Source organism: Anser brachyrhynchus (assembly GCF_964034855.1).
Source record: "Anser brachyrhynchus genome assembly, chromosome: 2".
Taxonomy (NCBI): domain Eukaryota; kingdom Metazoa; phylum Chordata; class Aves; order Anseriformes; family Anatidae; genus Anser; species Anser brachyrhynchus.
In genome coordinates, this window is record NC_137695.1 from 86,883,009 (window position 1) to 86,896,443 (window position 13,435).

A 13,435-nucleotide genomic window follows, 5' to 3' on the forward strand; every position below is an offset into this window, starting at 1 on the left:
CACTTTCTCTTCTTGTGTTCAAGAAGCTGTCCAAAGTTGTTCTGTAAAAAAAAAAAAAGATCATGAACAAGCAACATAGCACCAAGTCATACCTGTATCTTACCCTGCCTCAGTGCATAGGTGGATGTAGGAGTGAATTACAGAAGTCCAATGCAACAGCAGTGCTGACATCTCTTGGAAATGGCAACAGATAATGACCAAGTTTTTTCTAACACATACTCTGTGGATCCCATTCGTCCACTCACTTTGCGAGTCTCTTCCTTCCACGTCGAAAGACCAAGGCTAATTTTGCCCATCAACACAGTACAAAACCAGTCAGCAGAGGCAGGAAATAGGTGGGGTGGGTATCTGCAGTTACTACCAGAGAACAGACAGGGGTTCAAGGGAGCATGGGGAGACTCCCAGTGTATTAACAGGAGTAGCCTAACAAGGATAAAAATGGGGCAGAATTTGTGAGAAGATGAAGGGTGATAGGTTGATGGCTGGCGATAGGGTGATGGTTGGACCAGATGATCTTGGAGGTCTTTTCGAACCTTCATGATTCTATAAGAATAAAGCAAAGTCATCTGGACAGGAAGAGGCAAAGGCCAGGAGTTCCATAACCAATGCTGCTGCTATTTTCTCACCTGCATTAAATCTTTGTGTCTGCAGAGATTATATATCCCTCTATCAGCCATGCCCCACTGGCTAACTGAACTGAACAGAACATTGTTATCCCAACTACTACCACATGCTTATTGGTTAGCCTTCCGTCCTCCTACTCCCCCACCTTATGGATACTATGACCAAGTATCACAGGCTTCTCTGTTTTCGAATCCTTAGCCCTTCCTTCATTACTATCATTTAAATATAGTTCAGTTACCTTTTCTTGGAGTTCACAGTTAGACAAGTCCCTTCCGAAGACTCGATTTCTGAAATTCTGAATTTGAATCAGTTATTGAAATTCAGAGGGTTAATAAAAAACAAAAGACAAGATGCATCCAGTCTTTGAGGTGGCTAAGAACTTGACAAAAATTTTGAAAGGAGTTTAGAAGTTACAGGGAGAAATTAAAAATTATATGGGAAGTTAAGGTACTTCAAGGGATCAGTTAGTCAATCTCCTCTTTTAAGAATGTCGTTGGGGACTACCTCCAGCTCCTCTGCACTCTCATATTATCAGGGGACCAAATGCACAACTATGAAACCAACAGCCATACTCATTGCTCCCTTTATAAACACAAAGAACAGTGAGCAGAGAGTGCCCATCCACCTTCCAAGCTCATTCTGAAGATGCCTGGCATTTACACTGAAGCTGATGTTCAAAGCACCTGTCAAACAATGGGATAAGGTCAAATATTACTTCATCCATTACATTTTTCATAAAGATATACAGAAGAGTGACTGGTCTCCAAAGTTTATTAAAAATCAAAGAATAGAAAACTTTACATAAAAATATGTCAATTTTAGCTTCCACATAGTTGTCCACACAAAAAATTTAAACATGATTTTTTTAAACCTGTAGCACATAACCACAGTGATAGCCAGGCCAATTTATTTGGTTCACCATGACTGAAGTGTTACATGATACCACTTTTCAAATGAATTTTGCTTTAAAATGGACGCTAGTATAAGACACCAACTAAAGCCTTTGAAGGCTCTTTAATGTAGTTATGCTCAATATTGCTAGTGTGTGAAGACTAAGCAGTACAGGCTCATGTAACAGCCCTTAGATATTATTTATGAATCAGCTCACAATTTTTATTTTTATTTAAAATTGTGATGAATCTGAGCATTAAGACAAACTTTTTGCAAACAGATATGCACTACTCTACTTTGGAATGTTGCCCTCTCTCCCCTCAAAGACCTGTTTTGTTCAACAGATTCAGTAATAACATGAACTACTTCTGCTTCAAAGGCATACAGCGTATTAAAAAGCTTCATGCTTGACACCTCATTTTAATAGTCAGATATCAGTTTTAAAACCACCTGTATCTGTACACAGTATAGATGTCCTGTTAACAGGATTCTTCAGCCTTCTCTGCTAATGGATTTATAGAACTGATCTGTAGTTTTCTGTATAGTTTAAGAACTTTCATTAAAAAAATGGGAAGTCAGAGGGCGTGAGATGTGACCTACTCCCAGGACAACTGTGGTGCTTTAAAAACTCAGGGTTAGGCAGGATGTACATTTTTCAAAAAGTTAAAGACAGTGTTTGTCATGGCAATACACACTTGCATAGTATACCTGTATGCATCTGTAAATTAAGTGCCAGCCACTCATACTGTGTACAACACTGGGCTGTGCTCTCCTGCAATACATTAAAAGATACTTCTCATAATGCTTAGAGCAGCTGAAGTACTTTTTATATATTTGCTCTTAACAGAACTAATGCATACTGCTATACAGATTCCTTAATGGAATCAACATATTTCCTTTCTCCACATTCCTTAAGCCGGGTACCTCTGTTTAATAACGTTGTTTGAACCCAAACATTAACAGGTTACATTACTAAAATGCATCAAAGCATGTAGTTCACAGCTTTTTAATTTCACATCAGGACTTGAACCAACCTTCCCCCCCTCCCCAAAAGTTTTCTTTCTGGTACTAAGAATGCTGGATTTGTTGTCTAGTAAAAGGAATAAAATTAAAACTCATTGGTCAGAGCAAGACAACTGATAGAGGCCAGACAATGAGCTAAAAAACATAGGGTCGAAATGCTTTGGAGCGTAATACCTTCTTAAAACCATAAGCCAAATCGCACTTTCATTGTGAATCGAGAAGCCTCAAATATTACCAAATGTCATGTTTGTAACACTGCTCAGACAACCTGCCAAAACTATGAACCCAACTTAGATAATGCAACCTGGGAAAGGATCTGTAAATTAAAAAACTTCTTCCCCTTAAATATAACTTATGTGACAATATGAAATTAAATTAAAAATTCCAAGTTATTGCACAAATTATACCTCCAATATTTACAGAGCAAAAAATTCCGAACTTTGAAACAAACAGGAGAGCAGCAAATTTATTTTTATGAATTCCCAACTTGATTTGCTGCAAAGAAAAAGAAAATCCAAGGGGCTGAAGTTTCCTTCACTTCCAAAATAAAAGAAAACAGAACCCACAAAGGAACAGATGTAGCCACAGCAAAAAAAGCCACAGCATTTGTAAATGTCCTTGCAGTTCCATTGTCAGAGCTGCTTCGGCACTGTATGAACCATTGTGGGAAGGCAGAAAAACAAACTTCCACATTTAATAAGGCTTCACAGATAAGCACAACTACTTCTTGAAGATGGACTGAACCACCACACAAAGAAACATGCAAAGAAGTCAGCTGCAGATATTTGGCAACACCAATAAAACGATGTGCTGGACGCTGGTCTCCATCCCCCAAGTCGAGTGGCACTCGCTCAGTTTGTCTGAACAGGGAAGGTCATTTTGGCATCTGCCATTATCTGCTCAGACTAATAGGCAAACTGTCTCTGTGTTTTTTTCTTCTCCATATATTACGATTGTACTGGTGGTGTCCTCTGTTACCAACTGGTTGCCTCATGCCTCCACTGCTGACAGGGCTGTAGCTGTTGCCTTGATTATGAGTTCCTTTCATAGAAAACTTCATTCCACTGTGCTGCTAAAAAAGAAAAAAAGATTCACTCAGTTTAGGCATACAAACAAACGAAACAAAGCACATATCAGTAGTATTTCCTCAACACACATCATTCCCACTGAACATCGCTTGACACAACTGATCTTTCCATGCTTGTCTAGTTTTAGCTACTCAAGTCCAATGGCACTAACAGCTTAAGTGTTTTCTGAAGTAAATGTCCTGCAAATGAAAATGTAGATTTAAAAGCATCCTTAAAAACCTTTCATCTCAGTATGAAATATGCTTCACCCTTCTAAAAACACAGGCCTTCCACATTAAACACTAATTGTGACAGTTGTGTCTATTTTAAAGATTCTTAGCAAGAGCATGACCAAGTGAAATATCCAATAAGACTTTCAGGAACATTATCATTAAGGAACACAGGAGCATGATCACATGAGCTGATGCAGACAAAGGACAAGCTCATTCTGCCAATAATCTCACTGAGCTACAGGTAACTAGCTATGGCTTGTAAGCATCTGGGACTATTCTGATAAATCGTCTCAGTCTGATCCATACCCTATACCCAGACCAAGGCAAAACAATGATCAGGAGTATAGCACGACACTATTTCTTTGGGAGAATCTCCAATAACTTGGAACAGCAACTGCTGAAAATGTTTAATAGCATACATCTACCAAACCATAAAGGTACTACAGTTGTCCCTATCACTTAGCACCACAGTAAGTTGGGTTAGTATTTATGTACTTAAGATAGGTACAAGAGTTTCGAAAGATGAAATTGAAACAGACTTTCCAAACACTTGCAACTTCAATGCAAGCAACTTTTTCTGATGCCTGAAGGAAATAAAGACAATTGACTGCTTTTAACAAAAGCTAATACACCATTTTGTCTACTTTAAGTGGTTTAGCAGGGACACCACAATGCTAACCTGAGGGAACTGCTTAGAATATGAAATATCTGCAGATACTTTATTAACTCACATTTCCAAACAAGTCTGGAGTAGAAAGAGAAATTATGAGAACAACAAATCATCATTAAAACTATTTAAGGGATAATGCCATACACGGCTTTTTACTGTCAAAGCATAGCTAGAAGAGACACTGAGCATCCAGAAAAAAAGCCAGTGAAGACTAGTGTTGAGAAATAACTACAGTTAACTGCAGGGCGGTAAAAGAACTCAAACTCTTTTCATTTGTAGGAAGTGCCCCGTGGTGACCTACCTTATCAGCCTCCAATATGCAACTTCTAAAACTCCCAAGACAGACATGCTAAGTGCTTTCCTCAGGCTAGCAACGGTAAAATAATCAAGGATGAAAAGGAAGAGAGATTAAAGAGGAGAACCCTTCATTCTCAGGAGACAAAATTACGCCAAACTTATTTATTGAAGTATGTTGCCAAAATACCTACTAGAAGCTATTTATCAAAGTCAGCAAAAAGAAACTAAAAAAATATATTTAATTTTTGGCAAGTGGTCCTTCAAACTAACACCATTTGTCACATTCTTGTGCAGCAAAATTTTCTAGTTCAATGTGTACATCTATCAATTATATAAGCAGACAATCAAGCACCTAGAAGTATCAAGTAAGTCACTACGATTAAATGAGGTCAAATACTACAAATGATCCTACTACAGTCAAAACACTAAGAACTGCCAGTACTCATCAGTTATTCTTGACTATATGATGAAAGAGAGACATAAGTTCAACTTTGCTATTGTAAAACCAGTATAAAACTGAGTAAAGCAGATACAGAACCTAAGCAAGCCTATCATCTTCAACTGGAAATGAAGTATCTAGCAACTCAGTCCTCAATTTGAGTGTTCAGCAAAAAAAATTACTGGGGGTGTGTTGGCAGACAATGCTTCACTCAAATCACGTCAGCCAACCACCACTGCAAATATGATTAATCCCTATCTGCCTGTATCCTGAAAAGAAGTTATATCCTTTTTTTGTTCAAGAGGTAACCAAATGTCCAAATAATTGCTACTAAGCTAGCCAGAAAGCCATCTCTAGCTTTTCATAGAACACTCTGAACATCTTTTTAAGAGCAGAATCTCAATGTTTAATGGCTCCATCAGTTGACAGACAGGTACTTAAGGAAGAGACATAAGAGGTTCCTGAGTCAACTAAGTACTAAGGTGATAATTTTATACCTAGTGGGTCTCTACTAGCTATCATTCATTAGTTTTTTCTGATTTGCAAAAGCATAATGTGCATCGTCTTTAATTTGAACCTATTAGCTGGTGATTTTTCAGCTCTTGGAGTAATTCATTTCTTGTCATTCTATTTTTTTTTCCATGCTGCTGCTGATTAGCAAGATCTTGACCATGTACTTCCTCATTCTCTTCACCAGGCTGAATCATTCATTTTGTAGAGAATCTATTCCATATTTGATCACCCTTGCCATCCCTTCCCTATTTTTCTTCCATTTGTATTATAACTTTCTTCTAATGTGGGAGGCAAAATTGTACTCATCATTCATGATGTGGGGATGCACATGAATTTTCCTGTGATGTTTTCATTCCCATTCTTTATTCCTAATAATGCCTAAAATCTGGTTTGACAGTTAATGCTTTCATGATTTCATACTGAGAATTATCAAAGCAGTTTTCTGCAAAAATGTCAAGATCTCATCTTTGCAACAAACTGTCAGCCCAGGGCATACCACCCTTTGCAAAGAGTTAAAGCATTTCTCTCTCTCTCCTGATGGACCCCTTTGAAAGGTCTTCCGCAACTCTTCTTGGTTGGCCCTGCAGGAGCTTAACTCCACCTGCAAGCTTTGCCACACATTATCCATTGCCTTTTAGATGGTAGACAACATGAGACCCAACACAAACGATGAACTCTATTTACTACGAAGACTTAATCTTATCTTTTACGTCTTAAGTTCATCTCATTAAGGTTATAAAATATATCTAACTAGTTAAATGTTTACAAGAAGACATGCTTCTTTCACTATTCCAGAATCTCCGGTAAAGGAAGTTTAATGCCTTGTGGAAATTCCAAGAGACCGTGCCTACTCTTATCCACACATTTCTTGATATCCACATGATCAGGACTCCCATAATCACTGAGACATGGCATGTCTAATCACATGATAGCTAGAAAAAGAGACCCAATAACCAAAACAAAAGCCCTGTATCTACCATCTGACAGACAAATCTTTACATGTCTTTAGTTTAGATGTTTTGACTTCTTTAGATCTATTTCCCTTGATAGAAGAATCAGTGGTCATATGTTCAACAACTGATAGATTTTTTTTGTTTGTTTTTGACAAGTATGCTCTAGAACTCGATCTTCTGCAAATAAAAGCTGCTAGATGTAGAGGAAAACTTAAGAAACTTGAGTCTAAAACAAGCTGGGGAAAAACCTGTAACAGGTTAAAAAAGTTTTCCAGATGTTTTAACAGAAATTTAAGAAAAGAGTGTTCCTAGCCTTTACTCCAAATGACAGAAAACCAGTGGAAACTGAAAAGCCAGGTAATTATTTGCTAAAGAAACTAAACTTTTCATCTTAAATACTGGCAAATTTACTACATGAAAGTGATGACAGTCAAAGACTCAGTATTCAGTCAGAATTTCTAGCCAAAAGTAAGTCACCGATATTTCAAAAACAACACAAGCTACATCGCTACATCGCTGGAGCGATGGGCTGAGGTCAACTGTATGAAGTTCAACAAGGCAAAGTGCCGGGTCCTGCACCTGGGGCGCAACAACCCCAAGCAGAGCTACAGGCTGGGAGATGAGTGGTTGGAAAGCTGCCTGGCAGAGAAGGACCTGGGAGTACTGGTTGATAGTCGGCTGAATATGAGCCAGCAGTGTGCTCAGGTAGCCAAGAAGGCCAACAGCATCCTGGCCTGCATAAGAAGCAGTGTGGCCAGCAGGTCTAGGGAGGTGATTGTGCCCCTGTACTCGGCTCTGGTGAGGCCGCACCTCGAGTACTGTGTTCAGTTTTGGGCCCCTCGCTACAGGAAGGACATGGAGGTGCTGGAGCGAGCCCAGAGAAGGGCGACCAAGCTGGTGAGGGGTCTGGAGAACAAGTCTTACGAGGAGCGGCTGAGGGAGCTGGGATTGTTCAGCCTGGAGAAGAGGAGGCTCAGGGGCGACCTCATCGCTCTCTACAGTTACCTTAAAGGAGGCTGTAGAGAGGTGGGGGTTGGTCTGTTCTCCCACGTGCCTGGTGACAGGACGAGGGGGAATGGGCGAAAGTTGCGACAGGGGAGGTTTAGGTTGGATGTTAGGAAGTACTTCTTTACTGAAAGGGTTGTTAGGCATTGGAATGGGCTGCCCAGGGAGGTGGTGGAGTCACCATCCCTGGAGGTCTTTAAAAGACGTTTAGATGTTGAGCTTAGCGATATGGTTTAGTGGAGTACTTAGTGTTAGGTCGGAGGTTGGACTCGATGATCTTGAGGTCTCTTCCAACCTAGAAATCTGTGATACTGTGATACATAATTAACAAATATTATAAATAATAAAACATAATTAACAAAACTGCAGTCTGAACAGTTTCTAAACCTTTTTTTTTGGCTGTCATCTCTAAAATAAGGAGAAAAAAGGAGAGAAAGCAATGGAAATGATGTATCAATAGTCTTAACTTCAGAAGAAATGACATTATGCATACAGCACTCAATTTATAAATAAGAGAAAGTTTAGAAAATAAGCTTAGAAAATAAGTTTAGAAAACCTATTACTATTACATTGTTAATGCTACAAGATTAAAGGCCATGACTAAATCCAGTCTGCAGTCAATAGGAATTGTGATCATTCAGCTTGCATATTTCAAAATCGTTTCACATAACATTTTCTGTGGCATACCACACTTTTTAATGCACCCTTAACATTTTAAGTATCCCCTTAAATACTTTACTATACATCCTCAAAATGTTTCAAAGTTCTTTTCAATTTCTCACAGTGTTTCCAAACTTTATTTCAGGCATATAGCAAAACCCACAACCCTTATTTTGAGGATTTACATCCACTTTCCCACTGAGCATAGCATCTGGAAACACACTAAAAAGCATTCTGTATGCAGATAAAATTTAACTTCTTATTCTTTATAAAAAACACTGTTCTGCAGAGAAACAACCTAATATTTTAATCATTAAAACACTACTGATAAACTAAGTACTAGGCAATGGTTCATTAGCCTCATTACTTTTAAGCTAACAAGATCACACAATGTACTTGTACCAGCTACTTGAGCATACTCTTCATCCGTTAAGGTTTATATGGTTTATATTTTTTTAAGCTGAAATATAGCAAAAAAAATTCTAAGCAACTCGTGTAAGAATTGTAATCTGTGGAAATAACGCCCAAAGCACTCAAATATCAGAGATGCTTCCTCTCCTTTTTGACCCCCTTTGGGCCTACTGGCCAATTTCATCATCTCTTATCTCCTAACACCAGGAAACCAAAAGACACAAAGCCACAACGGAATAGTTTATATCAGTCCTTAGCACCTTATCCTACTTTGTGCATTTGCTCTGCCAGTAGCCTGTAAAAACAAAGGGAAGCTTTTGGTTCTCTTTCCCTTTTAACTGGTTAGGAAACTAGTCATCTGGGTAGTTCAATGATAAACTGAGAGATCAGAAGGCCTATTTCCCTGAGTGACTGAGTAAGAGAGTACAGAGTGAAGTTTAATCTGACACAGGAAATACAAATACTCTTTGATCTTTTCATGTCAAGTTTCAAAAATTGGAGATTAGTCAAAATAAAACTACCAGAAGACAGAATTCGTACTCTGAGTTTGATACTATCGTGAGATGGCCTGTGTGTTTTCATTTGAATACTTATCATTAAGCAGAACAAGAGATGATAGTATTTTTGTCCCAACTAAAAGCTGAGAAATGTCAGTAAGGGATTTGTCTTTAAAGGTCTAAAACTGCCAGTATTAAGCTAGAAAATCTATTTCAGCGAAAAGGCACAAAGCACTCTCCATATGATGAGTTCATGTCAATATGGCAAATAGGAAAGGCAGAGGAAACGTATTCGCAGATATTTAAACCAATCTGACTTTGGGACCAGCCATCTGATTACAGTGACATCGGAAGAGAAAGGTGTGCTAGACAAACAAGAAACAGGTAATAATCCTACATCTTCTTACAGATTCTTTTGGTGGTTGTTCTGGTTGTTTAAATTTATGGTGAACTCCTGTTCCTAGAAACTGCTGTTTAGCCTGTGTCAAGCACTCAGGAAGCAGCCACCACTGTAGTGGTGAGACTTTCGGTCATGTAAGCATGGAGGTTGGAAAGAACCTCTGGAGACCATATAATCCAACTTCTGCTATAAGCAGTCTTATAGTAGGTCATCCAGGGTCCAGTTACCTGAATCAGTTTCCATACATGGAAGGATATGACCACATAAGGACTACCCATATAAATACATGACAATCTAAGATAAAATATTTTGAATACTAGTTGCAGTTGGACTGCCTCTGAAACTATCATAATTGCCAAACAAAGTAACCCCATCAACAATTGTTCTAGGTAAGAGCAAGCTCTGAAGCAAAGTATTTTAGCCAGTGAAGTGCCTATAAGGCTATTAGTGCTCTTTTACATTGCTTTATATGGCCAGACAAAAAAAATTGAAAAACAAATACATTCTTGTAAAAGTAATTTAGATTGTGGTATTTTAGCACCGGCATTAAGATTTCATTTCCTAGTTGTTTTCTGTCCTCCACAAGTGAACTAGCGAATGCTAGCTCAATGCTAGAATAAATAGTGCTCTTGGACAGAACAGACACACTGGAAGCCATTGCAGCAGAAGGACTGGTGTTCACTATTTTTAAGATATTTTAAGACACTTTTGAATCAAAAAACCACTCTTCGGGGAAAAAATGAAACCTGAAAAGTTAAGAAGTTCTGAACAACTATGTTTCTTCTGTCTTCATTAGTGACTTTTCAACTGACCAGCAATCCAAGAAGAACAAACTGAACAGAGCTTGTCATCCCAAGATGACATTTCTCCTAATGTGAGGTCACCAATTTTTCTCCCCTCCATTGACCTGGACATGCACACCAATACCTTATCTTCTGCTGATCCCAGTGGACAGCTAGTTAAGATGAGCCTATTAAAAGTGATATACTACTATATAGGATGTTACTACCTCTCCAGTAACATCAACTGCAAGAGGAAAGCTATCAACCTAATCCAGTTCCATCATGCTCCAGAAAGTTGCAGATGAAAAGCATACATTTATAATATTCTGTGTAGAATGATTTCAGTTCCCACTTTTGACTGGGCTGGTCACAAACTTTATCTAAAAAGAACATTTCTACTACATAATACAAGCTTTCACTAAATTCAGTGCCGATAAAATCATCCCATCACTGTAGATAGCAAGAAAATTCTGATTTAGCATGAATCCAAAGGGCACATCCTTGTCAAGCAAAAGTCACAGAAAATTTCCCAGTTTTAAACATGTACGCATTGTACATGCTAGTAAAGGACAGCCAAGTAACAGAAAACTAAAGAAAATGCTGTAAAACAGTTGTTTTCCAAGACTCCCAATTGCAACTATGGTCCAAAATTCATTCAACACATTGCCTCTTCACAATCAAGTCAACTCAATGCCAACTTGTTTTGTACCAACAACTGCATGCCTAAAAACTGGATTGTGTTTTGATGTAATTTTGATGAATTTAAGCTCCAAGATACCTCTTCAGAGAAAGTTGTTAAGGAAAAGAACAAACTAGACTAAGCTTGTATTTTATGTGAAGTTTAGCATAAAACAGGAGAACACTTTAAACGAATTTCAGAAGTTTCAGATCGTACACTCATGAATACTCCATTGCAGACACTAAAATAGCAAAACAAGGTTCTATTGACTTCTCAATGATAGAAAAAAAGTCCTGTTCAAGTAAGCTGTTCCTGCCTAGGTAAGACTCAGCCATAGGAAAGGACAGGTAAAGGGAGAAAAGTCAGATTTATCACTCAGAAGATTAAAACAAAAAGCATGCCTGAAGATACAAATGGCAGCTTGGTAGATGATTGAGGATTGCTGAGGGAATAGCTGGAGAGAGCATGTGATGAACAGTTTTCAAAGACTGTGCCCCTTCTATATTAACCTGCCTGCAAGGAACTAGTGGAACACAAGCAGTATGCACTGCAGTATGACTCTGACCTGACCTAAATGAAAGAAAAGGGGTGAAAAAGATTTCTGTGAAGTGCCTAAAATAAATGCTTGTGTAGCAACTACAAAGAATTTGGGTACTGAACTATATAACATGCCATAACTTGATGCTGCTATTACTGAACATTGAAAAAGCTGTTCAGATAAAATTTCTTTGTTATTCATCTAAAGTTCCAACTTTTTAAGCACTTTTTTTTGTTGTTGTTGTTGTTTTAAATCTATATTAAGTAGCAGTTGCCATCTCTAGAAATAAAAATCAAACTCACAAGCTGAATGAAAAGTATACCCTTACATCCCAGACTCGAAGTATTTTGACCAGCACCACAGAGTCCAGTTAGAGGTCAGCAACTAGTGGTACATCCCAGCTGTTGATACCAGGGCCAATACTAATTAACAACTTCATTAGTGACCTGGATAATGTGACAGTAACCACCAGCAATTGGAAGGAGTGGCTGATACATAAGAGTGCTGTCATAAGAAGGGAATTTGTCAGGCTAGAGAAATGGGTTGACAGGAGTCTTATGAACTGTAAGTGAAATATTAAACTCTGTCCCTGTGAAGGAATAATTTCATGCACCAGTACACCAGCTGGAAAGCAGCTTGACATGAAAAGACCAGGGATTCCCAGTAGACAAGTTGAACATGAGCCAGCAACATATCCTTGCATCAACAAAGGTCAACAGCACCCCAGGCTGCATTAGGAATGTATGTAGGAGTATGACTGAATGGAGTATGATGAATATGATGAATGTATGTTAGGAGTATGACTGCCAGGTGGAGGGAGATGATCCTTCCCTTCTACTCAGCACTGGTGAGGCCACACCTGGAGTGCTCTGAACAGGTCTGGGCTCCCCAGTACAAGATAGATGTGGACATAGTGAAGTGAGTTCAATCGAAGTCCATGAAGATAAGACACTGAAACATTTGTCATACATGGAAAGGACAACAGAGCTGGATTATTTAGCCTCAGGAAGAGCTCAGGGCAGGAGGGATCTTACAGGTGAGTCTAAACAGCTAATGAGGGGCTGTAAAGTAGATGAAGCAACACTGTTCTCAGTAAGAGTGCCCAGTAAAAGAACAAGGAGCAGTGGGCTTAAGCAGAAATACAGGACGTACCACATAAATTTAAGGTTAAACTTGTTAAATGCAAGCATGATCAAACACTGGAACAGGTTGCCTGGAGGGAAACTGAGGAGTTCCCTGAGGAGTCCTCATCCTTGGAGATATTCAAAACCTGACTGGACAACACCGTAAGCAACCTGCTCTTTTGATCAGGTGGATTGGTCTAGATGACTTCAATGCCCCTTTCAGCCTCAACTACTCTGTTATTTCTCAAATATCTGAGAAATCTCAAAACTGAAACAGATACATCTTGTGTCATGTCCCCTCCCTGAAAGCATTCAAGGCCAGGCTGAATGGGGCTTTGTGCAACCTTATCTAGTGGAAGGTGTCCCTGTCCACGGCAGATGGATTAGAACTAGATGATCTTTAAGGTCCCTTCCAATTCAAACCATTCTATGACTATGACCAAAATGTCAAGGCAGTTGTGAATCAGATCAAAAAAAAACAAGGTTATTAAATTAAAAATATCCTGGTCCTACAATCTCACAAACTGCAGCAGGAGGATTGAGAGATCAGGTTTTTGCATGATCAAAATTAATGTCAAAAAGTAACTCGTTTCCTTATCATAGGCAACGTACTACCCACAGCTTGCACT

At 38.8% G+C, this 13,435-nt stretch overlaps 1 protein-coding gene across 4 annotated transcripts in view; it reads right to left on the reverse strand.

Annotated features, from left to right (window-relative positions):
- Nucleotides 1-1,377: 1,377 nt before the first annotated feature.
- The window catches only part of TENT4A (terminal nucleotidyltransferase 4A), a 65,809-nt gene continuing 53,751 nt past the window's right edge, over nt 1,378-13,435 (reverse strand). For 2 of the 4 annotated variants that reach the window (XM_080578945.1, XM_080578947.1), the window contains one exon: nt 1,378-3,607. In XM_080578945.1, the coding sequence (XP_080435071.1) occupies nt 3,431-3,607 (177 nt within the window). In that variant the 3' untranslated portion in view covers nt 1,378-3,430. Of the gene's footprint in view, nt 3,611-13,435 lie in introns of all 4 variants that reach the window. The other 2 variants (XM_080578944.1, XM_080578946.1) reach the window with 1 other exon arrangement.